Source organism: Setaria viridis, chromosome 9 (assembly GCF_005286985.2).
Source record: "Setaria viridis chromosome 9, Setaria_viridis_v4.0, whole genome shotgun sequence".
NCBI lineage: Eukaryota > Viridiplantae > Streptophyta > Magnoliopsida > Poales > Poaceae > Setaria > Setaria viridis.
In genome coordinates, this window is record NC_048271.2 from 18,810,503 (window position 1) to 18,834,677 (window position 24,175).

The 24,175-nt window shown below is 46.4% G+C and overlaps 4 protein-coding genes across 4 annotated transcripts; 2 read left to right on the forward strand and 2 right to left on the reverse strand.

The window, feature by feature from the left end:
• Window positions 1-3,454: 3,454 nt before the first annotated feature.
• On the forward strand, window positions 3,455-5,084 carry LOC117837480 (expansin-A15). The gene is made up of 2 exons (XM_034717119.2): window positions 3,455-4,115; window positions 4,223-5,084. Exons 1-2 carry the CDS (start codon window positions 3,986-3,988, stop codon window positions 4,855-4,857), a joined length of 765 nt encoding a protein of 254 aa, XP_034573010.1. The 5' UTR covers window positions 3,455-3,985; the 3' UTR covers window positions 4,858-5,084.
• Window positions 5,085-5,999: 915 nt separating this feature from the next.
• On the forward strand, window positions 6,000-7,552 carry LOC117837479 (expansin-A28). Its single transcript, XM_034717118.2, has 3 exons — window positions 6,000-6,477; window positions 6,606-6,924; window positions 7,024-7,552. Exons 1-3 carry the CDS (start codon window positions 6,174-6,176, stop codon window positions 7,334-7,336), a joined length of 936 nt encoding a protein of 311 aa, XP_034573009.1. The 5' UTR covers window positions 6,000-6,173; the 3' UTR covers window positions 7,337-7,552.
• Window positions 7,553-8,887: 1,335 nt separating this feature from the next.
• LOC117837481 (expansin-A31) lies at window positions 8,888-10,165 on the reverse strand. Its single transcript, XM_034717120.1, has 2 exons — window positions 9,964-10,165; window positions 8,888-9,856 (listed from the first exon to the last, which is right to left on the reverse strand). Exons 1-2 carry the CDS (start codon window positions 10,085-10,087, stop codon window positions 9,222-9,224), a joined length of 759 nt encoding a protein of 252 aa, XP_034573011.1. The 5' UTR covers window positions 10,088-10,165; the 3' UTR covers window positions 8,888-9,221.
• Window positions 10,166-21,318: 11,153 nt separating this feature from the next.
• LOC117839588 (expansin-A31) lies at window positions 21,319-22,589 on the reverse strand. Its single transcript, XM_034719960.2, has 2 exons — window positions 22,332-22,589; window positions 21,319-22,225 (listed from the first exon to the last, which is right to left on the reverse strand). The coding sequence occupies exons 1-2, from the start codon at window positions 22,453-22,455 to the stop codon at window positions 21,591-21,593; spliced, it is 759 nt and encodes a 252-aa protein (XP_034575851.1). The 5' UTR covers window positions 22,456-22,589; the 3' UTR covers window positions 21,319-21,590.
• Window positions 22,590-24,175: the final 1,586 nt, after the last annotated feature.

Genomic DNA, 24,175 nt, shown 5'->3' on the forward strand with positions numbered 1-24,175 from the left:
GACAATTTTAAATATAGAGCTGGACGCCGAGACGTATCTAATATGGAGAATATGATGCAGGACGGTATAGTATACGTGGAAAGATAGGAATTAGTCAAGGATTTATAAAAGTACATGTAGTAATAAGAGTAGAACTCGTCTAGTCGAATCCGACTAGTATTCTTGTAACCAACTGACCTATTACCCTGTCTCCAGCAACATAAGGTGAGGCAGGGACCCCCTCCAAAGCAATTCAATCCAACCAACACATAGAACGCAGGGTATTACGCTATTCGGCAGTCCAAACCTGTCTAAATCGTGTGTCTACGTTTACCTTCGAGTTTCTGATCTCGTTAAGCCCCACTAACTAAAACACTACCTCGAGCAATCCCCTCGATGTCTCTCCTTTTGCTTATAGTTTTGCCAAATCTGACTTCAAATAGCGGGTTTGCAAGTCACGTCATTGCATCATAGAAAGATTGTTATATTTGATGCTTTTGTCGCCTCGCCTCCGCTCGTGGCTCTTCCATGGCCTGCTTCATTATGCAAAAATCGACGAGTTCGTTTGGACCCAGCTGTCGAAGCGAAGAACCTGAGTATACCAAGGAAAAGCAGGAAAGGCATTCTCACTTCCTTTGAAGATCGCTAAAGCACAAAGGTTAGAATCTATTAATTAGAATGACGACCGAAGTGGCAAACCCCCAGCAATAGATCATGCAACAGTTAAAGTAAAGACTATGTAACAACTATAATAGAGACAATTATATACCAAGTTAGATTGAATGTCTGGTAAGCAACTTATACCTAATATCAACTTATATAAAGATTGCATAATAATATGTTTAAATACTTGATAGGAGCATTATATTGACAATTCATCAGCATGTTTACAAAAAAGTTAATTGTGCCACCATATATAATAGTACATTTAAAATGACTTGAAAAAAAATATATGCTAGTTTTATTTTGTACATCCCGTCGTAATGAATAATATGGTGAAGATTAAATTAGTTCAGGACTGATAGGGTCGAACCGCAGCTTTCACTTTAACAGGGCGGTGCTCTGACCCAATGAACTACAATCTTAATAAGAAGATTCGACTTGTCTACCGTGCTTAAGAAATAGACTCCCAGTATAAAAGCTAAAATAGACTAAATTAAAATAGGCAAATAAATGTGCATTCAAAGTGGTTGTTTGTATATGATCGCAAAAAAGTTGTCATATGATATACGAGCTAGTCTCTTCATGCGTCAACCCTGAAGGCCACACATGAAGATGCGTTGAGATAATGCTGACTTAGGACTTGTTTGAGTTTTTTTAGCAACTTCTCAGTGTGAAAAATAAGAAGATTAAACAAACAACGAATTTTTCATGCAGCCTTTGGAAAGTCACAACCTCTAAAAAGTTGAGTTTATATGAAAAATTGCAAAGCTCAGTTTTTAAGCTTTTCGTAACTTTTTTAGCCTAGAAAACTGAACACATTTAAAATCTTTTAGAAGTTATAGTTGTCTTTTCAGAAAAAAAAAGGCAATAATAGCTTTTTCGGAAAGCTTCAACCTGCAGTCAGGCTTTAGCCAAGTTCACGCGGTCAACCGACCAGGCGCGTCGCCGTAGACATAGTAACAACGAGAAAAAGAAAAATCGAAGCACTTTGGGCCAAGCAAGCCCATATGAGAACTTGTAAGTTAACTTTGGAGTAAAATGCACGACCAGCTCACGAACTTCGGTCACCAAACTTTTAAAATGCACATTAAGATCCCCAAACTTACTAATCAGTTTACGTGAGATCCAAACTTACATAACTTGCATTAAACTGCTCACGTGGCATACTGCGTGTGCGTTGACGTGGACCTGGCATGTAGGGCCCACATGTCAGGCCCACCTCTCTTCTCTCTATTCCCTCTCTTCCTTACTGCCCCTCTCTTGGCGAGGTCTAGGAGGCGGTGGAGATTGCATCGCAGAGAGCCCAGCTCGGGGGCCCTATTCGCTGCCATCAAGGTCCCGCGCTCGAGTGCCGCCGTCTGCCGTCACCGAGGGTCGAAGCTCGAGCGCCTTGTCTACCGTCCGCTCCGATGGGGTCGCCGCCACTGCCGCCGCTCCTCCCTGCAGCCCCTGTCACCGACACCCGGGCAAGGCCTCGGCCCCGTCCGCTCCGGCGGGGCCACCGCCTCCACTCCCCCGTGCAGCCCTTGGCACCGACACCCGGGCAAGGCCTCGGCCTCGTCCACTCCGGTGGGGCCGCCGCCTCCCCTGCGCAGGCTCGTGGCCCTAGCCACCAACAGCCTGGGTGCGGAGCCTCTGCCACCTCCGCTTCGGCTTTGCCACCCCGACCAATGGAAGCTCAGGCACAGCCTCGGCCGCTGTCCGCTCGCGAGGCCCGCAAACCCGGCCCACGACAACTCGCGGCGGATGGGCAGGATAGAATGACGGTGCGGGGAATCGGCGCAGAGCGCAACTGGAGAGGTGTCGGGAGGCAGGGAGCTTGCCGGTGTTGCCGGTTGGACCAGGCAGCACGGCTCGGCCGCTCGGGGCTGTGGCAGGGGCAGGCTCGGTCGAATGCGAGAGAGGGATGAGGAAGAGAGAAAAATGAGGAGCTGCTGTGTGGGCCTCACGACCACGTCAAAGGTGATTTGAACCTCACTTGAACCGATTAGCAACTTAAGGAACTCAGATGTGCATTTTAGGAGTTCGGAAACTTTTATGACACCTAAGTTGGAGATCCGGGTGTACATTTTACTCTTAACTTTGCTATGTTGGCCCAGAAAAAGCATGGATAAGGGGCCGAGATGAAACATAATTAAGCACTAGGATTCATTCGAGTAATGCTGCACCTGCTTCCTCTCGCGGAAAATAAATAGTCAAAATACTCCTCCGGCAGCAAGGTTACCGCCGGCGGCCGGGTGGCATCACTGGTGCATGCAGCACGCCTCAGTGTGCCTCACCCGTGACGCATGTCGCCATGTGCCGCGCGCGTTTTGGCCGAGACCCACCCGACACCAGAGGTCTCCTCTTCCCACCGCGCATGTTCGATCTCAGCCTCGATCAGGCTCGCAGCAGTCGGCACAACAAAGCTTGGCGCGCGGCAGGCGAAGCTTGTTGTAGCAGTAGAATCCACATCGCCGGAGTCCTGAAGCCGGCCGGCCGGACGCTACCTCCGGCCGCCTCCTTGGGACTCCTTGGATTAACTTAATCACCCACCATCGCGGCACGATCCCACGATGCCGCGGCGTGTTCGGTCGCCCACCGGGCCACCGGCCGCCGGCCGCCGGACTCGTCACGTGACCGGCATGTGGTGTTCGAATAACAAATGGGTTCAGCAGCTTCGTCGTCAGAGCGACGCAGCTGACGCTGTGATACTATCTGTCGAGCCCTTGCTTATCAGCCTGTTGCTTATCACCGCGTCCAATAGGCGACCGACAGTTCATCGCCGATCATTCTGTCCACAGAATTCAACCCCTTTTATAATACTCGCCGAACTCGGTGATTCTTCTCGCCGCTGCTGTCAGATCGAGCAGCTGACTACGATCGATCGATCGACAGACACGGAATGGGATCAGAATCCTCTAAAGCTCTAGATGGCCATATACATACAAGCATGTTACGTTCCGGAATTAACGAGCCCCGGATCGAGCTCGAGAACCCGATCAGAACGCGGCCACGCCATGTCGCCATGCAGTTGCACCGCCGATCGATCTGACTGAGATGCGCAACTGTAGCTGCGCGCGCACGTGCCGTACGTCGTGCGCTCGTCGATCGAGCGATCGATCTCGCCTGCTGCAGGCTTCGTTCTCACGATCTGCCGATCCGTCGACCTCAGCGGCTGGTCAGCTCCATCGACTCATCGAGCGCACTTGTTATTTAAGAACAGACCGCCGGGCCGGGGCTACTGACTTGTAGCAACAGTAGCTCACACCACTTGTCAACAGTTCCTCTTCGATCGTGAGCTTTTCGTGTGATCGATCTTCACTTGATCATCCTACTGTTCGTGACGCAGGGAGCGGCGGCAATGGAGACGCCCAGACCTCTAGCGGTCTTCCTCGCCGTCGCCGCGCTGCTCGCGGCGCCGGCCGTCGTGGCGGCCTGGTCCAAGGGCACGGCCACGTTCTACGGCGGCAGCGACGCCTCCGGCACAATGGGTACGTGACCTATATATGCACGCGCTACCTAGCTTCAAGCCTTCAAGTATTGAACAGAACAATTTCTCCTGCACGGTCCATGCATAATGAACGATGCATGTAAACAGGCGGCGCGTGCGGGTACGGCAACCTGTACTCGACGGGGTACGGCACGGCGACGACGGCGCTGAGCCAGGCGCTGTTCAGCGGCGGCGCGTCATGCGGGCAGTGCTTCCAGATCATGTGCGACTCGCAGACGGACGGGCGGTGGTGCCGGGCGGGCGTCTCCGTGACCGTGACGGCCACCAACCTCTGCCCGCCCAACTACGCGGTCCCCAGCGACAACGGCGGGTGGTGCAACCCGCCGCGGGCGCACTTCGACATGGCGCAGCCGGCCTGGGTCCAGATCGGCGTCTACCAGGGCGGCATCATCCCCGTGCTGTACCAGCGGGTGCGGTGCGTCAAGCAGGGCGGCGTGCGCTTCACCATCACGGGGTTCAACCACTACGAGCTCGTGCTCATCTCCAACGTCGGCGGCAGCGGCTCGGTGGCCAGCGCGTGGGTGCAGGGCACCTCCACCAACCGGGTGCCCATGAGCAGGAACTGGGGCGCCAACTGGCAGTCGCTCGCCGGGATCGCCGGCCAGGCGCTCACCTTCGGCGTCACCACCACCGGCGGACAGACCATCGTGTTCCAGAACGTGGTGCCGGTGAACTGGGCGTTCGGCATGTCATTCATAAGCAACCTGCAGTTCTCCTACTGATTGTCATGTCACACCCTGCACTTTATTAGAGCCTAGCTAGGATGGAGCACTGACTGCTGGCTATAGCATTCAAGCCGTCAGTAGATAGATTATTTGGGAAAAGCTCTCCGGCTGGAGCATTGCATTTGAATCATGTGCAGATATGTTCGTTTTCAGTCTGTATGTGTAACTTGATTGATTGCAGTAACTCAGACTCCACGTCACGCTAGCGCCTAGCTAGCCATGTACACCCTCTGAATTCAAAAATAAAAAAAATTGTAAATCGTTTTTGATTTGCACAAAAGTATTAAGAATGTGTTTGGCATAAAAATAACCACGTTTTCCTTTCAATCATCACTGCGACTCTCCTGCGTGCCCTGTTTGAGTGTTGAGCGGTGAGCTTGAGCGATGCCGGCTTGTTCCATGAGGAGAAATGGTGGTAGTCTGGTGGATATCATGGAGGCAGAGAGACGTCGGGACAGAGAGATCAGAGGGATGGGGTGATAGTGTAATACAGAAAAATAAAAAAATGAGTTCGCCTACTATACTAAGCAGTGGTTCTAGTAATGACTGATGCCGTAAGCAAAATTTTCGGATGGAATCCATTATGCAGATACTTTGTAACTGGGCCATACAGGCCAGGTACCGGGCCGGTCCACTGTAGCTGAAACATAGGGCCCAGCAGTTTATTTGTTTAGCTAGCCCATTTAGCATCATCCTCTCCTTCTAACAACAAACCCACAACCCACTGACACACCACACCCACGGGTCACGGCCCATTTCGCTGCGCCAAGACACGCCGTACAAGGATCACCGCGCGGCCGGCGCGCTGCTAATCAACCGTACCTCGGCCTCTGCACGGTCCTCCGTCCCCAACCGCCATCCATGTGGCCACTTGGCTGCCTCTCGTGGCCCCATGTGGGGTCCTTCCCTCTCCTCTTATCTCGCCATGCTCTTCTCCTCCTGAATCCTGAGCCCTTGATGACTTGTTAATCCTGCAACTGGGAGGTCCCTGCTCGCGATCCCTTCGACATTACAGCATGATGAAACCTAACGGTGCCCATTACTTAATGGAACTAGGCAGTCTCTCTTAGGAGTTAGTTGGGCACTAATCATGCGCGCGCGCACCATCATATCCAGCATGGACCTCTATCTATCTTCATTCCATCGCAACATGCATGGCGCCCGCCTAATTGTCAAGGCTTTGACATGGCGCCCTGCATTTGCATATATGCACGCGCATGTGAGCTTCGCTAGCGTTAGGACTTAGGAGGGCCGCCGGGCAATCACCGCCCTATATTCCCTGCCAACGACCATCATTCCGATCATTCCCTGCCATGGTATCGGCCTCGTCAGCTTCAGTCCTCCTGCTCTTATTTAAGGCGCCGTACACTGCCCGTCCTGGTCGTAACAATCCATCCACCATCGTCCGATCGACTTCTAGCTTCTCTTGTCCTCTCTCTAGATCCCCAGCTCATCTCACAGGTGCCATCATCGCTGCCAACAAGATGGGCAGCGCCACGGCGATGCTGCTTGAGTTCGTCGCCGTTGCCGCGCTTCTCGCCACGTCGGCGACGGCGCAGTACTGGAACAGCGGGACGGCGACGTTCTACGGCGGCAAGGACGGTTCCGGGACGATGGGTACGTACTGCTACCAATGCAGCATGTCGGCGCGCCGCGTCGCAACCAGCAGCCTCCGCCACTGCAGATGGCGAGCTTCATTGCAACAGCTTCGTTCCTGACGGTACTCTGCAATTCTGAGCTTGCAGGCGGCGCGTGCGGGTACGACAACCTGTACAACCAGGGGTACGGCGTGCTGAACGCGGCGCTGAGCCAGGTGCTGTTCAATGACGGCGCGTCATGCGGGCAGTGCTACAACATCAAGTGCGACACCAGCAAGTCCGCGTGGTGCAAGCCCGGCTACTCCGTCACCATCACCGCCACCAACCTGTGCCCGCCCAACTACGCCATCACCACCAACGGCGGCGGCTGGTGCAACCCGCCGCGCGCACACTTCGACATGTCCCAGCCGGCGTGGGAGCAGATCGGCATCTACCGCGCCGGCATCATCCCCGTCCTCTACCAGCGGTACGTTCGTCGTAAATGCATTATCGATAAACCTCGCCGCCGCCGCCTCTCGCGACACAGCCCAAGCTTAATTACATTACCATACCATGGCGTGTGCAGGGTGCCGTGCTCCAGGCAGGGAGGGGTGAGGTTCACCATCTCCGGGTTCAACTACTTCCAGCTGGTGCTCGTCACCAACGTCGCCGCCAGCGGCTCCATCCGGTCCATGTCGGTGAAGGGGGCCAACACCGGGTGGATCGCCATGACGCGGAACTGGGGCGCGCTGTGGCAGTGCAGCTCGGCGCTCGTCGGCCAGGGGCTCTCCTTCATGGTCATCTCCACCGGCGGCCAGACGCTGTACATGAACAACGTCGTGCCGGGGTGGTGGACCTTCGGCATGACCTTCGCCACCAACCTCCAGTTTTACCAATAGTTCACAGCGCATAATTGCATGTGCGTGTGCCTGCCTCTGGGATTAAATTAATTAATACATCAGTTGACTTAATGGGGTGTGTATGTCTGTAATGTGGGGGTTGATCTGGGATTTTGATCTGTGTAATCACATTTTGTCGATTTTGTTTCTACTACCTGTACATGCACATCAGTTTATTTGTTGTCGGTTGATATATATTACATTATTTTTTTTCCATTTTGATTTGGACCTGAGAATTAAGTTTATCAGAACATTCTATTCATTATTATGTATATAGTAACTCATTTGACAGCAACCAAAACTCCTGCTTTTTTGTAAACCAGTCCAGCATTGTTACAGATGCATGACAAACCTAATTGACAGTGATTGTTTCTTTCTAAAATCACTCCTTCAGCATGTGATACACCAAAAAGTCAGAAACCTACTAACCAATTAATAAACTCCAACAGAAGTGCCCAATGAGATGCTGACACTATTAGTGATCATCTGACACAAGAACAGAGAGCATTTTATTTCCAATGGAAATACACAGAAAATTATTAGTTCCATGGCACTAATAATTGCTCCGTGTATTTCCATTGGAGAGTGGGATGTGGGAATAACTGGTCCATATATAGGATTTATCTCTTGACATGTACTCCCTCCGCCATGAAATACAAGGCATCCTAGATATTTTAGGACATATTAGGAGGAGTAAAAAAAAAACGTGTACCCCTGTTGTCTAGCTCTTTTTTAATGGCAGTTGCATATAACAATGAACTTATTTTTAGTAATAATTCACCAATCAGCCACCTTTATCTTGTTAATTATGGAAAGAATGAAATAAGCAATCATCCAAATGTGCCTACAATGCGAGGACAAATTTTGAACTCTTGGATGTTGTATTAAAATGAATACTATAAGTTATTACCTTAGTCAGTTGTTTTCAATAAAAAATAATGCCCTAGATCAAATAAATTAAACTACATATTTCCTATAACTTGCACTAGTTTGTAGAAAACCGGACCCATTATCGAGAAAAATGAAGTTGCAGGCCAGTTTGACAATAATCCAACTCTTGGCACATGATTACCATCCCAACTCTCTAAGGAAGCATCTATTTTAATTTTCAATATAACCTTTTATAGAAAAAAAACTTTATTCGCCTATATCATCTGCCATAAATTTCAACATACATCCAATACAAAAAACTACATTAATGATGATGTTTAAGATTGAAATGATCTGGCAACATGAACTTAATTTTCTCAATGATATATTCATGCCATATATTGACATTTTACCGCTTTATTTATTGGTAACCCTGTGAGGTCAAACACTTTACTTCCCTAGTAAAAGATAAGGATGTTGTTGGATGCTTCCATCAAGTTTGTAAATCTTTATATATCTATTTACATGTTTATGCATGCTTACCTTCTACATACGAAATTATGTTCCAGTAGATTTTTGGTGCAAATATTTTAAATTTAGTGTTCAGAGAATTCACACCAATATCCAGAAATATATTGCAGTACTGGTACATTTATAACGTATTCTGTCATGCAAGGGTAATGGTTTTTTGTTGACTCAGCAATGAATCTCCATTAATTCATTTATAATATTACATGTATATTTGAGACTCAAGTAAAACAAACATTTAAAAACATTGGGAACAAAATTGTAAGAGAAATAAAAATACACAAAGAGGTGGAAATTCGAAATTATACATTTTGCGCACCTCCTGCAGTCGGAGCATCACCTAGGAGAGATGCCAGTCAGGCGGTCACCAAGGATGGAATGACAAGTTGAGCTTGCTCCGTCAAAATCATGAGCTAGCGCTCACTCGCCACTCAACCGAATTGCAAGAAATGGCGAAGAATACTAATTGCTCTCCTGCTTGTAAGTCTCAGTAGGCGAAATTCTGGTAGTTGTTGGTGAAGGTCTGGCCGAACTGCCACCACCCTGGCGCGACGTTGAGGAACTGAATGTACTGCCCGCCAGTGCTGGTGACGGCGAAGCTGAGCCCCTGGTTGACAAGCCCGGCGAGCGCCTGCCAGTTGGCGCCCCAGTTCCTGGACATCTGGATCCACCCCGTCTTCTCGCCCTTGACCCAGGCGGCTCCCACGGAACCGCTGCCGCCGAGGTTCTGGATGTTGACGAGTAAGAAGTAGTTTGAGCCGGCGATGCTGAAGCGCACGCCGCCGCTGCGCTTGCACTGGACCCGCTGGTACTGGACAGGGATGATGCCGGCCTGGGCGATGCCGATGTTCTCAAACGCCGGCTGCGACATGTCGAAGTGGGGGCGGCCCGGGCCGCACCAGCCGCCGTTGGGGAGCGCGTAGTTGGGCGGGCACAGGTTGGTGGCCGAGACCGTAATCGACGTGCCGGGCTTGCAGTACTGGCCGCCCTGGCGTGACCCGTCGCAGGTGATGAGGTAGCACTGCCCGCACGACGCGCCGTCGTTGAACAGCGTCTGGCTGAGCGCCGCGTTGAGCACGCCGTACCCGGCGTTGTACAGGTTGTCGTACCCGCACGCGCCACCTACATGGATATGCATCGGATCAGTACGTGCCGACTGCCGAGTAATAAGCAAAATGTGCATCTATAAATCTTAGCTTTGTACCGAAATGCGATGCATGGAAGCTTACCCATGGTGTCGGAGCCGTCGGGTCCGCCGTAGAACGTGGCGGTGCCTTGAGACCAGCCGGCGGCGGCGAGCGTGAGGCACGCCGCGAGCGCTGTGCACAGAATCAGGGACTTGGCCATATCCATGGACGCCAATGCAGAGTTAGCTGCAGAGAATGAACGAGATGGAAACGGAGCAGACGAGGAGGCTAACTGTTTCTGAGCTTGAGGGATGAGGTGCATGACATCGGAGGCCGCCTGTGCTTAAATAGAGAACGAGGCGCGCGGAGGCTAACTGATGGAGCAGGAGTTTATTAATCACAAAAGGTAGGGGATTAGGGGAATAATGGTCTTGCCGTGTGTCAGAAGTCGGAACGCAGGAAATCCGTGTTCCACCGAGGCACATGCATGCAGATGATGCATCAGGCACCTCCAAGGCTCTATGACTTTGTCGTTGGGGTTAACTCGTCTACCTCCATCAAGAAGATTCCCGCGGCAACGAACTCAACTAACTGCAGTTGCGTCCGCATTAGTTGAAACCCTGTCCTGCGCATGTTCTGTGACTCTGAAGTTCGGTCGAGCAACCGATCGAAACGTGAACTCGTTGGCTCATTCCAAGCGACAAAGTTATTTTTTGAATATTGATTATCTTGTGGAAAAACACAGCTAAACTTATCATCAGTCTGCCGGCTGAAAATTAAAGTGGACAAAGATGGTAGTGCCGTCAACAAATTCAGCGCTAATAACGTGCCAATGGAAATGCCATGTCGGTTGGGAGTACTCCCTCCATTCCAAATTATACGTTATTTTGGTATTTCTAGATATAAACTATGTCTAAGTACATAGCAAAGATTATGAATATAGAAATGTTAAAATGACCTATAATTTGGAACGGAGGGAGTACGAGGCGGCAAGTTTTCTACACGATGGCAAGAATAATACCGCTTCTCAAACACTCGAGGGAATATCGCAAGTTCAATGAGCTCAACCGTCTCTATAAGAAAGAAAGCTAAGTTCATTAAACACTAATTGGAGGCACATTTGCAACACGTAAATTTTGCAGGGTTTATGAGGTGTTTTAATTAATTAATTATGTGAAGTTTCTATATTCGAATTCCCTAGCTTTTAACATAGGGCTCATATTTCTGCGCTAAACTTCTCCCATGAGGTCATACCATGTATACAACGTGTTGTGTCAGATAGAATGCGGATCTCCCTTGATTTCCTCTTTCGCTAGGTGGAAAACAGAAGCACATGATCTTAGCGCGGTTAGTCTAACTTTTTAGTTAAGGCACATGACTGGATCGGCACTTGCTAATTTAAAAACCTAAATTGGGTTAAATTCCAATACAGTTCCCATTAACTTTCTTTAATCCGACGATCACACAGTGCAGCACATGATGATAAGTGCAACACTACATTGACTTCAAATCCAATGGTTTATTTACCGATTCAATTCTTCTCGTTTTGGTTGTCCAACATGATCAAGCAACTTCCCTAGCTCACATATCATATCCACCCAATCCAAAACAAGCTTAGCTGAAATTATCAAATATTGGTAGACCTATTAGTACTGCAATACAAGTGATCAAAATTACGCGGTTAGGCACATTGCTGTTGCACGTTGTACTCCTATCTTACTGGTGGAGGAAGTTTGTTCAGTACTATCTAAATGAAAAAGAACTATATATCACAATTATTTCTGTGAAATCAATTAGTATCTCTATTAATAAAAGGACAAACATATTTCGAACAACACTGGCTTATTATCTATAGAGCCAACCAATTTGATAAGATGCATGATTATTGTCCCTTATAGTTTCTACTTTTTACAGTTCAAATTAAAGTATAAATTGCATATCTAATTGTAGAATGACTAAATAAACTCCTTGTTTCACACAAGACCCGTAACTCTGATAAACTTAAAACCTCTAATACTCTTAACTCTGTCCTCTTTCTTCAAAGCCTGAAAACCACAACCATGTATACATGTCATGTCAGATTGTCAATCTTCCCTAATTTTTCTTGGGCTAAGTGGAAAACATAAGCACATGATCATATGAGTTAGTATAATTTGGTAATCAAGGCACATGATTGTCTTAGTACTTAGGTTAATAAACAACGTACATTAGAGATAAGTCCAATAATCTAGTCAAGCTCAAAAAATGTACCTTTTGGTTATATAAGTGTGATCTCAGGTACAATGCATTTTGTGATGCGATAGTTCTAGATTGTCTTTTGTGATGTAATTGAATATAGAACCCCTGTTCAATCAAATGATCGCAAAGCACATGATCATTGCAACATCATCCAAACATTGAGTTGCATATTGCAATGATTTATTCACTAGCTTAAATTCTTCTCTTTTGTTCATACATGATGATTAGACAACTCCCATAACTAACCGCATCAGCTCCATCCCAATCTAGATTAGCACATGGTAGTAAGTCAATCTAGACCCCTCACTGATCCATGCTGGTGCTGAGTCATAAGCAAGGGAGACACCATGTTCAGTTTGCCCTGTGCCAATGCACCAGCACTACTATAGAATATGCTATCACCATCGGCCTATCATAGCCGGTTTTGCGTGGGCTGGCGGTGATAGAGCTTTATCACCAGTTTTGAAGTTGGTGGGGGTAGCAACCCTCAGAACCGATGGTGATGCTCACTTTCATCACCGGTAAAACCGGCAGTGAAAGTATCACCGCCGGATTTTAACACCACCCGGCGCTGAAACAGTGCACGAACGCGAAATAACCTTTCGTTCCACTTAATTCCGTCTCACGTCCGCACTACCCCCCTCCTCCCCTTCTGCACCCACGCGCCGACCTCTCTTCCCCTCAGTCTCTCACTCTCTCCCTCCCTCCCCCCGCCCTCTCCTCCCTCCTCTCCCGTGTCCTCTCCTCCCTCACTCCCGACGACCTCTCCTTCCTCCTCCCTTCCTCCCACCACCCTCTCCTCCCCTCCCTCCTTTCTCACCGCCCCTCATATCTGGCCCCTCTGCTCCCCCCTCTGCTCGCCCCTCAGCGGACTAGATCTGCTGGTGAGAAGCAGCGGCGCGGTGAGTAGCGGCGGTCGCAGCCGGCGGGGAGCGATGGGTCAACGAGGCGGAGCGGCGGTGGGAGCATGACAGAGCGGCGCGGCGGCATCCTCTAGATCTGGCACGGCGAGGCCCTAGCAAGCACGGTAGAGCAGCGGTGGCAGCATCCTCCAGATTCTGTGACGTCGGCTGGTGAGGTGCGCCGGTGAGGAGCAGATCCAGCTGCGGGAGCGGCGGCGGCGCATAGGGAGAAGCAGATCCAGCGGGAGCGGTGCCTGGCGGGCCCAGCGGCGGTGACGGTGAGCTCTCTCTCTTGCTCCCTCCCTCCCTATCTCCCTCTCCCTTTTTCTCTCAGTTGGTGGGGACGGGGCTCAGCCGGTAAGGAGGCGGGGCCGCAGCGGCGGCTAGCGGGCTGCAGGTATTTCTTTTTCTTTTCTTTTTTGTTTTTTCTAAATGGGCATCACCGCCGGTTCCCCATCCTTCGGTGATGCCCTCTACCATAACTGATGATCTTTTACCGCCGACCCCCAAAACCGGTGGTGGTGTTGGTTTGGGAGCAGCGGTGATAAGCACATCTATATTAGTGCAGGGTAAGAATTTTTTTGCCACTAGGTAGGCTCAAAATCACTATATAATCCTGGAAAATTTATCTCTATTTCTTCTTATTTAAAATGCTATTAATTCCTCCTAGTTTGATCAAGTTTTTAGTCCTTAAAAAGGTGCAGAGGTCATTACAATTAAAATATGTATCAATGACATATCTTCTCTGTAGGTAGCAACAATTAATGATTATTGAGATATTGGCTTGCACATCAACATGATTGATTCGCCAATCCAAATTATGTCAATTTTATTCATCAAGGCAAACATGCAACGCTTAATAACTAATTCATCTTCACCCCAATCTAAACCAGCTTAGCTGACATTGTCAAAAAAACACGGATTATATAAGTACATTTCTTCAAAATTGCAACGATAGCTATGCATTAGACCAAAAAAAGTCTTAGCCATTGTGAAACATTGATAAATCATGATTTGCATGGATGATAAATTGATGTTGTTTAAGGATAGGTTGACGAACTTCTAGAGGGAATTAGCAAGAGATAAAGTATTTGAAGTTCCGGTTATCAATCATTAGCTTGCATAAGTCAAAATCTGGTAGTTGCATATGCTGATGTGCATAAGAATGTTACAACATGCAGGGGCGGAGCCAGGGACTCATTTTTCTCATTGTCTGGGGGCCAACAGTGCTATTTTTTCTCAAAATTTGATCTAATTCAAAATTTTCAGTGGAAAATTTCAGACCATAGAGGGGCTGGCCCTGCCCCCTCCCTTCACCACTGACAACATATGCCATGAAAAATCTCCTTAGGAGACAACAACAACTACTTAAAGACAAACACTCACTGCTGGGAAAAGCGCCTTCAATATCGGATCGAAACCCCCTTAATACCAGTTGTGCAACCAGTATTGCTAAGTCGGTACTAAAGTGGGTAGACCAACCGGTACTAAATTAGCTGACACAGCACGCGTGGCTGAGGCCAATTTAGAACCGGTTGGTCTCCCCAACCGGTACTAAATTTTTTTTCTTTTCTGTTTCTTTATTCTATATTAGTATTTCGTATTTGTTTCCTTTATGTATACTAGTTCTAATATGCAATATATAAAATTATATTTGATCTATAATATTATACATAGATATATTGTGCATACACATATATGAATAATTTTACATTGCATCAACTCTCCAAGTTCAACATTTTGGATCAACTATTATGAATCCGAGTCCTGACGGTGATGCAGATTTGATCCATCATTATGGAACTCTCCTGCTAGATTTATTACCTCGTCCAGAAGAAATCCACTGAGTTGTTCTTGACGGCCCTGATTTTTTCCGTCTCGAGGAGTTCTTCCTTCGTGTGCATAATCTATGTGATTAGCAAAGGTTATTATATTAGATCAATAGATCTACATAATTAAAACTAATTTATTGTTAAGAAATTTGTATACGTACTCTGAATTCGTGGTCAGTTATACGCTTGGGACGTACAAAGCTATAGATGAACTCACATACGTAGTATCCGCATAAATTATTCCCTGGATTCTATCTCAAACACTATATATATATATATGACAATGAAAAAGAATGACTAATAATTATACAATTTGTTATAATAAATGACTAATCAATGTTGTACGTAATAATAACTAAAATTTTTCTATAATTTCTAGCTAGTAGCAATAAAATAATTATACTATAATTTCTAGCTAGTAGAAATAAAACAATTTTATGCACATTTCTATAATTATACTATAGCTAGTAGCAATAAAATAATTATTCTAAGTAGTAGAAATTTACAATTTCTAAGTAGCAATAAAAGAAATTATTCTAAGTAGCAATAAAAGAATTATTCTAAGTAGCATTAAAAGAGTTATTCTAAGTAGTAGGCAGTTTACATTTTCTAGTATTCCACTAATAAAATAATGCATGGCAATGTACATTAATTTCCTAGAACTATTTATAAATTTTCTAATTTTCATAACACAATTTCTATATTCACCAACACTACTTATAATTTTTTCTATTTTTCCTAACACCATTTCTATACTTTTCCTAGCAATATATTAACAGAATAGTATTTATCCTAAATTCCTAAAAATAAAGAAATTAAAAAAAAGATGATGTCAGCGCGGCCGCGAGCTTACATTAGCAGAGACGGCGCCTGCGGCCGTGCGCGAGGGGAGCTGGGCGGTGGAGAAGGGCCGGTGGCCGGTGGAGGAGGGGCGCGTGGTGTCGGTGGAGGGCTGGCGCCGGAGGGTGAAGAAGGCAGCGGTCGCGGTTGGAGGGGGCACGCCGCACTGGTGGAGGAGGGGTGCGCGGTGCCGGCGCTGGGAGCGCGGGGTGTCGGAGAAGGAGGCGAAGGTGCGACGGGGTGGGGACATGGCGATGTAAGGAGCGACGCCCGGCGACGGCAGTGGGCCAATCAAGCCGGGGGTCGTGGGATGCATTGTGGCGCATGGTGTAGGGGCACGTGACGACGGGGACGATGGTGGCGTGGAGGACAGGGCGGCGACGGCGGAGGATCCGGCCAGGGGAGGGGACGACATCATAGGTGTGTCGTACGTCGGGGATGGGGCGCCGTGGGGATGATGGCGTAGGGATGACGGCGCGATGGCGTGGCGACGTGTGGATGACGGTGGGGACAACAAGGGCGACGAGGAGTGGCTAAGTGTTCTGGGGAACGAGGGAGGAAGACGATGGGGCTTTATCCCCCCTTTAGTACTGAGTGTAGCCTTCACTCGGTACTAAAGGGGTTGCCCAGGACCTTCTTCTGCAACCATCTCTTCTTCAGCCTCACCCATTGCAGCATCTGCAAAGGCACCTCCTTGAGTTCAGTCAGGAATGTAGTTATCATCTTCTTCATCATCATCATGTTCCATCATAACTCCTCTTTCCCCGTGCTTGTTCCAAACGAAATAGTTAGGCACGAATTCCGAACTGTATATGTGGGTGTGAATAGTCTTTTTGGATGAGTAATCCTTCTCTTTTTGCAAATTCGATGGACAACAAATGAAACCGACGGCTGCTTATTTGACTCTGCTAGATCGAGAAAACCACACGAGCCATTAATGTACTCCATGGAGCGTTTGTCCGTCCTATACATCCATTGTTGATCCATCTACAAAGTATTACCAAACCAAAAATTTTCTGGTCATCTATAGAATTATACATGAAACATAACAAACATGATACAAATTTCATTAAACTCAAATGTTGTTGAAAGTTTAGATAGAAATACACAAATTTAAATTTCAAACCCAAACAACATGATACACCATGATAAACTCAAATGTTGCTGAAAGTTTAGATAGAAATACACAAATTTAAATTTCAGACCCAAACAACATGATACACTACGACAAACCATCCACTGAGTACTATCTAGGAGGAGTTTAAGCATCCTTGTGCGGTGAGGTTGAAGGTTTCACTAACCAGTCTCATCCTGTAGTTTATTTGTGTCTTCTGCAACGGTAGTACTCAGTGGACCTGAAACCCTCGGGACTGGCGGTGCAGCATAACAACCACCAAAAGGAAGTTCCTAGCACGCCGCAACAACATCTTCATGACATCTTTCCAAATAGCGAAATATTACTCTCTCCCACATGCTCATTTTCTTTGGCTTATCATGAGGGTCAACTATGGTTTTCCCCTTACTGCAAGAGGAACGACGATTGCCCCCACCATCGCCACTACCTCTAGCAACAGTAGCCATCTCTATGTACCACAATTTATTTAGCTCAAATTTGCATCTTACTAAACTATGAACAAATTATACTTTTTGCCCATAATTTGTTTAGCTCAAATATAACATATAAATGAAATTTTTCTCCATTGTAGCTTATTCTAAAAATGACTAATTACATACCTCTATTTCATCTTATTATCTCTATGTACCGCAATTTATCTCGTCATATTTGCAAATGACTAAAATATGAATAAATTATATTTTTTCCCATAATTTATTTAGCTCATATTTATAAAAAACTAAACAATGAAATTATTCCTCTAACCTTATATCAATTTCTTTGACTAATACGGAACATAGCATTCAAAAAATTGTAGCTTATTTTAAAAATCACAAATATGAGCTCTAAATAACACATGCATATAAATGAAAAATTTCTCCATTGTACCTTATTCTAAAAATCACAAATTACTCTAGTTCTAAAGTATAAAACTTAGTATACTAACCATGTATCAAGGGAGGATGAAGTTTTTAACCCTTAGAACACTTGAATGAGTGAAATCCTCACGAAATGGTCAAAAATCTGGCAGCACCTCCCCTATTTCGCCATGAATGGATAAAGCCCGAGCTAGAGGAAATGGATCGGGCAGCAGGAGGAAGAAGACGTCTGATTTACAGGAGGGAAGTTAGTACCGGTTGAGGGCTCCAACTGGTACTAAACGTCACCCATTAATACCGGGTGGTGACTTTTAGTACCGGTTGGAGCCCCCAACTGCTACTAAAGGGGGTCACGGGGGGCTTCCGGGGAATTAGCCGTTAGACCCGATACTAATGCTCACATTAGTACTGGGTCAAGAACCAACTGGTACTAAGTCTCGGGACGAATGTCGAGTTTTCCAGCAATGACTTATTATATGTTTGAAGTTTTAGAAGCATTTTTGTAATGATTAATGACATTATGTATTTTCTTTGAATGTATCAACTCATGTCCCATTGGCTAAACTTGCATTGATTAGAGCCTGCATTTTAGAGAAGCTAGCTTTTGAGATACCAAAAATCAAGTGCATGATACGAAGGATCTTCCAAAAGCAATTGCAACCCGCGAAGGATCTTCCAAAAGCAATTGCAACCCACAAAGATCAAAGAGACCTTTCCAATTTCTTCCCAATTAGATCACTTCACAAGATAATCAATAGACCCACATAGACATCTTGAAAAACACCATATTCATTAGAACCATCACTCCAACACTACTATAGATAGGGCTACATGATGCGCATAGTAGGACCATTCCATCATCCCTGTTCCCCTTGATTTTCTTTGCATTTTCTTGGTACCCCTGCAAAACAATGTGCAACATCCAGAACACTTGAAATTTGTGAGTTATAAATAAAATCATTGCTATGAGTAGGAACTTCCAAAGTTTGGATGGAGTTTGGAGTTGGTGTTTAGCAGACTCCAACATGCATGCGGACACTGTCTAGTTTTGGAAACTTCTTACCATTGCTGCAATCATGGCCCAAACTTTATATACATTGATGTTTTACCATGACCTTTCATATCTGCTACAGTGCAATCGATCTCACCCCGGTTAGTTACTTGGAAACATCGGGTCTCAAGTTATATCCACTTCTACCGCCATATATAAATTGTAGAAAAAAACAGTCCTTATTCTTCATTAACAATTACCTTAGTTCCTGTAAAAAAACAATTATCTTAGTTCCCGTAAAAAAACAATTACCATAGTTGAGTGTTTAAGATTCGATCAGTCCTTATTCTTCATTAACAATTACCTTAGTTCCTTAAAAAAACAATTATCTTAGTTCCCGTAAAAAACAATTACCATAGTTGAGTGTTTAAGATTCGATAAAAAAGGTCTTATAGAATTACACTAGATCTATGACATCTCATGGTACGTAGATTAAGGAAACACAATACCAATTGTAATATAAATATAACTCAATTGTACCAACATATGGGAGAAAGATGCAGAGTATGAGAAATAGGGGTGGGGGATGCCACGCATAACAACTGTTTGTAGCTACATCAACTGGCCAGCTCTAATAATAATAATAATAATAATAATAATAATAATAATAATAATAATAATAGAGCTGAGTGACAACGAGACCCCTCACTGATGCTGGTGCTGGGTCATAGCCAGGGAAAAAAATTGTGTCAGGATGGCTGCAAAGCCCTCCCGGTACAACCCTGGTCTAGATGGTGGACGCGTGGACAACGCTCATATCCAAGGACAGGCTCACGCGACTCCATGATCAACGGGAGAACGCGGCTCCAGGCAGAGCGCGAGGACATGGCTTGGCTCCATTTTCTGTACGCCACCGCACATATTAGTCGTCCACCGCCTTGCCTAGTTGGCTATTGCCTTTGGTTGTCTGCCAGATGTTGCTTCGACATTTGTGGCGGAGAAGCGCACAACGGCGAACGACGATGTGCGTGCGCCGCACCATCGGCACACTTCCTGCTACTGTGCTCTGAGCGTAAGTTCTCTACTAATCCATTCATTCAGTTAAGCATGAATTCCTCCAATTTCATGATTTATTATCACTGCACAACTTAAGACTTTGTGCCACCAAAATGTAAATACTTTATTTGGGTAGTTTATCATCAGAAGTAGCTTCAGATATATTGTTTCCCTTGTCAAACATTTCGTTGCATTAGCAGTAAACTATAGTACATTGCGTCAATCCAATTTTCAGAATCAAGTACTGAAATGTACTGTCTATTTCAGTTTCAGATCATGCTGACAAATTGGCTGCTGATTAGAAATGCTGATTAGAAAGGCCGAATCAATTTAGAAGATGCTGATTTTGGTTGGAATTGGTCAGCGGCCCTCGCAGGGCTAGTGTAGTGATCAGATTACAGATGCATTGTGATGGATGTATCATCTGAATATGTTGAAACTTCAGAAATTAAGGTTCATGTGAAGAAGAAATTTCTGCAATGAATGGATCTCTATGACTCCTTTCCTAGGCCTTTGAATAAGTAAAGGTAGCTGCTCGTGCTTCTAAATGATGCCCATTTAGTTCAGGTTCTGCATATTGTAGTCGTCAAATTACAGTTGTACAGATATGGATGCGTTAGAAAGAAGATGGATGCGTTAAAAAATGATAATTTTTCTGATTTGTTGCAAAATAGAATCTTCAAGTGTTATCTGGATGATGATCACCCGTGCTTGAACAATCAATGGTGGTTGCAAGGTATGTTGCAGCAGGGTATCATCGGGAGGCATCAGTGATGGCTGAGACGACCTCCGTGGCTTCTACGCAGTAGAATCATCACAATTGTGTGGTGGCTAGGCACGTGGTGCCGCCATCAGCAGATCAGATGCTGGGTTCCGGAGTCAAGCGTGCGAGTGTGCTGAGTGCAAAAGAGATGTGCTGTCTGATCGTCTAGGTGTCCACGCGTCCGCCATCTAGATCAAGGCTGCACCGGGAGGGCTGAAGCCCTCCTGCACATAATTTTTTTCCCCCATAACCAGGGGCGACGCCATGTTCAGTTTGCCCGGTGCCAATGCACCAGGGTAAGAATTTGTTTGCCACTAGCTAGGCTCAAAATCACCATATAATCCTGGAAAATTATACAAGTCCCTTGAGCGGTGCATCACGGTCACTTTATTTAGTGCTAGCTTTGCCCCTGGTCACATGTGACGGTTGATGTTGTTGTGACCTGTCACTAATTAATACTAACTCATGAGTGACGGTTAATGTTGGGTTCACATACCGGTCACTTATCTATTGTCTTCTTTGAGAGGGTTTGGGTTTTATTAAACACATTCATCAACTCCCATTTTTGTCACTTAGATGAAACATTTAAATGATATGGTAACATATGAAACCGTAAAATGAAAATCTTTCATTGGGAAACTTAGTTTTATTCATTTAACTCAATAATCGTTAGATAACATGTCACTATTTGAAATCACGCAATGGAACCTTGCACCCTGACCAACGGCTTGCTTATTTAACCGGGAGATTCGAGCCTACGATTGCAAGAATGTAATGGCTCAAAACCATGGAAAGACGACGCTATACTAACACATCCACGTACTACTCAAGTTTGGAAGTCTATTATAGTGCGGAAACAGATTTAAATTTAGTATGTATGTATATCAAGATGTCAAGTACACAATAGCATAATATGCTGTATCTACAGTGTAGGGTAAATAATCCACGTATGCCAGCCGTTTTCTCCTGCAGTGTGCAGTCGGAGCCAGGCGGTCATCAACAAGAATGCAATGGCAAGTAGAGCAAGCTCCGTCAAAATCACGAGCGTACTCGCCATACGACCGAATTGCAAGAAATGGCCAATGAGACCAAGCGCTCTCTCCTGCTTGAAAGTTTCAGTAGGCGAAATTCTGGTAGTTGTTGGAGAAGGTCTGGCCGAACTGCCACCACGCCGGCACGATGTTGAGGAACTGAATGTACTGCCCGCCGGTGCTGGTCACGGCGAAGCTGAGACCCTGGCCGACGAGCCCGGCGAGCGCCTGCCAGTTGGCGCCCCAGTTCCTGGACATCTGGATCCACCCCGTTTTGTCGCCCTTGACCCAGGCGGCTCCCACGGAGCCACTTCCGGCGAGGTTCTGGATGTTGACGAGGAGGAAGTAGTTGGAGCCGGCGAGGCTGAAGCGCACGCCGCCGCTGCGGGAGCACTTGACCTGCTGGTACAGGACAGGGATGACGCCGGCCTGGTAGATTCCGATGTTCTCCCACGCCGGCTGCGACATGTCGAAGTGAGGGCGCCCCGGGCCGCACCAGCCGCCGTTGGGCAGGGCGTAGTTGGCCGGGCACAGGTTGGTGGCCGTGACGGTGATGCTGTTGCCGGGCTTGCAGTACTGTCCGCCGGTGCGTGATCTGTCGCAGGTGATGGTGTAGCACTGCCCGCATGACGCGCCGTCGTTGAACAGCGTCTGGCTCAGCGCCGCATTGAGCACGCCGTACCCGGCGTTGTAGAGGTTGTCGTACCCGCAGGCGCCACCTACACACGTATGCATTGGATCATCAGTGCGCGCCGACTGTAAGCAAAATGTGCATCTATGCAGATCTTTCTTGTAGCGAAATGTGATGCATGCAAGGCAGCTTACCCATGGTGCCGGAACCGTCGGGTCCACCGTAGAACGTGGCGGTGCCGGGAGAGCCCTGGGCCGCGGCGAGCGCGAGGCACGCCGCAAGGACTGTGCACAAGATCAGGGACTTGGCCATATCCATGGACGCCAACGCCAATGCACAGGTAGAGCTGCAGAGGAGATGGAAATGGGAGCAGACGAGGAAGCTGGGCAATGGAGGTTGGATGCTAATTGTTTTTGAGCTTGTGGGATCGGATGAGATGCATGGCTCGAGGAGGCCGTTGCTTAAATAGGGATGGAATGAGGCGGGCGGCTAACCCAAGGAGAGCAAGAGTATATTAGTCACAACAGGGGAATAATGGTCTTGCCGTGTTTCAGCCGGTCGTAGGAAATCCGTGTTCGATTCCATCTAAGCACATGCATCCGGACGTACGGTGCATTATCTGGATGCTAATAAGCTCTAAGGCCTCTGACTTTGGCGTTGGAGTTAATCATGGATGAACGCCTTAATTATCATATATTTTTTCATGTTTTAATTCCTCCGTCTCCGTCAAGAAGATTCGCGAGCAACGAACTCAACTAACCAGTATTCCTTCCACATATAGTTTGACACTGTTTCAGATTGTTCTGAAATCGATTGAGCAACCGATCAAAACGTTGTTTATTACAAGCAACAAGTTATTTGAATGTTCACTATCATGTGAGACAACTAAGCCTGAAACTCGTTGGAGAAAGATGGTTGTAGCTGTAAAATTCACCAATTTATTATCTGGTTTGCCTTGCCGGCACTACCAATGTGCCAAGTGTAATGTCAGTTGTGAAGTTTGAATGTACTACGTGGCAAGATTTCTAGCAGCATTTCACAAGGGGATATCACATATTCACATATCACAGGTTCACCAAACTCTAGCAGCGGCATCGCTGTAAGACAGAAAAACAAAGCTCCTGTGCTGAACTTCTCACGTGAGATCTTTGCATTGTAGTGTTCTCACTAATCTCATGTGTCAGATTCCGGATCTCTCCCTTGATTTCTCTTGGGTAAGTGGAAAACAGTAGCACATGATCGTACAGGTTAGTACCCCAACTTGGTAACTAAAGCTCATGATTGTTTCAGCACTTAATCCAAGCCTATTTGATGTAATAGTTCCTATTAACTTTTTTGCGGTGCGATGCGATACCCAACCGCTATTCAATAATGCAACATCCGCGATTTGACTTCCACGCAGTCCAATAATTGATTTACCAGTCCAATTCTTCTCGTTTGGTTGTCCAAAATGATCAGGCAGCGTCCCTAACTAACGCATCATCATCTCCACTCGATCTAAACTAGCTTAGCGGAAAGTATCAAATAGTGTTGGATTATACCTGGTCAAGTCTCCGGATTACACAGTTAGGTAGAAATCGGTTGCATGTTATACCCCTAACAAACTAGAGAGACTTCGTTTAGTTGTATCCACAATCAAAGGAACTATCACAGTGTTTTTCTGACGAACTCATACTTTTCTTTAGGTGTGAAAAGCAAACCCATGTATGCATCATGCTGTGCGACACTGTTGATCTTCCTTATTTTTTCTGTCATAAGTGAAAACATAGGCACATGATTGTATCAGTTAGTCTAACTTGGCAGTTAAGGCACATGATTGATTCAGTTGCTAAATAAACAATCTACACTGGAGAGAAGTCGATCCAACAATCCCCTCTGACAATGCCTTTTGGTTTTTATATAAGTATGATCTCAGGCGCAATGCATTTTGTGATGCCGTATTTATATATTGTTGTCTTTTGTGTACAGAATCCCCTGTTCAATCAAATGATTACAAAGCACATGATGTTTGCATCATCATCCAAGAATTGACTTTTCA

Coding starts and splice junctions, on each gene's coding strand:
- LOC117837481 (XM_034717120.1), bottom strand. CDS start 10,087: ATGGATATGGCCAAGTCCCTGATTCTGTGCACAGCGCTCGCGGCGTGC. Junction 9,857..9,963: donor CGACGGCTCCGACACCATGG/GTAAGCTTCCAT, acceptor ATATCCATGTAG/GTGGCGCGTGCGGGTACGAC.
- LOC117837480 (XM_034717119.2), top strand. CDS start 3,986: ATGGAGACGCCCAGACCTCTAGCGGTCTTCCTCGCCGTCGCCGCGCTG. Junction 4,116..4,222: donor CGACGCCTCCGGCACAATGG/GTACGTGACCTA, acceptor GCATGTAAACAG/GCGGCGCGTGCGGGTACGGC.
- LOC117837479 (XM_034717118.2), top strand. CDS start 6,174: ATGGTATCGGCCTCGTCAGCTTCAGTCCTCCTGCTCTTATTTAAGGCG. Junction 6,478..6,605: donor GGACGGTTCCGGGACGATGG/GTACGTACTGCT, acceptor CTGAGCTTGCAG/GCGGCGCGTGCGGGTACGAC. Junction 6,925..7,023: donor ATCCCCGTCCTCTACCAGCG/GTACGTTCGTCG, acceptor TGGCGTGTGCAG/GGTGCCGTGCTCCAGGCAGG.
- LOC117839588 (XM_034719960.2), bottom strand. CDS start 22,455: ATGGATATGGCCAAGTCCCTGATCTTGTGCACAGTCCTTGCGGCGTGC. Junction 22,226..22,331: donor CGACGGTTCCGGCACCATGG/GTAAGCTGCCTT, acceptor ATACGTGTGTAG/GTGGCGCCTGCGGGTACGAC.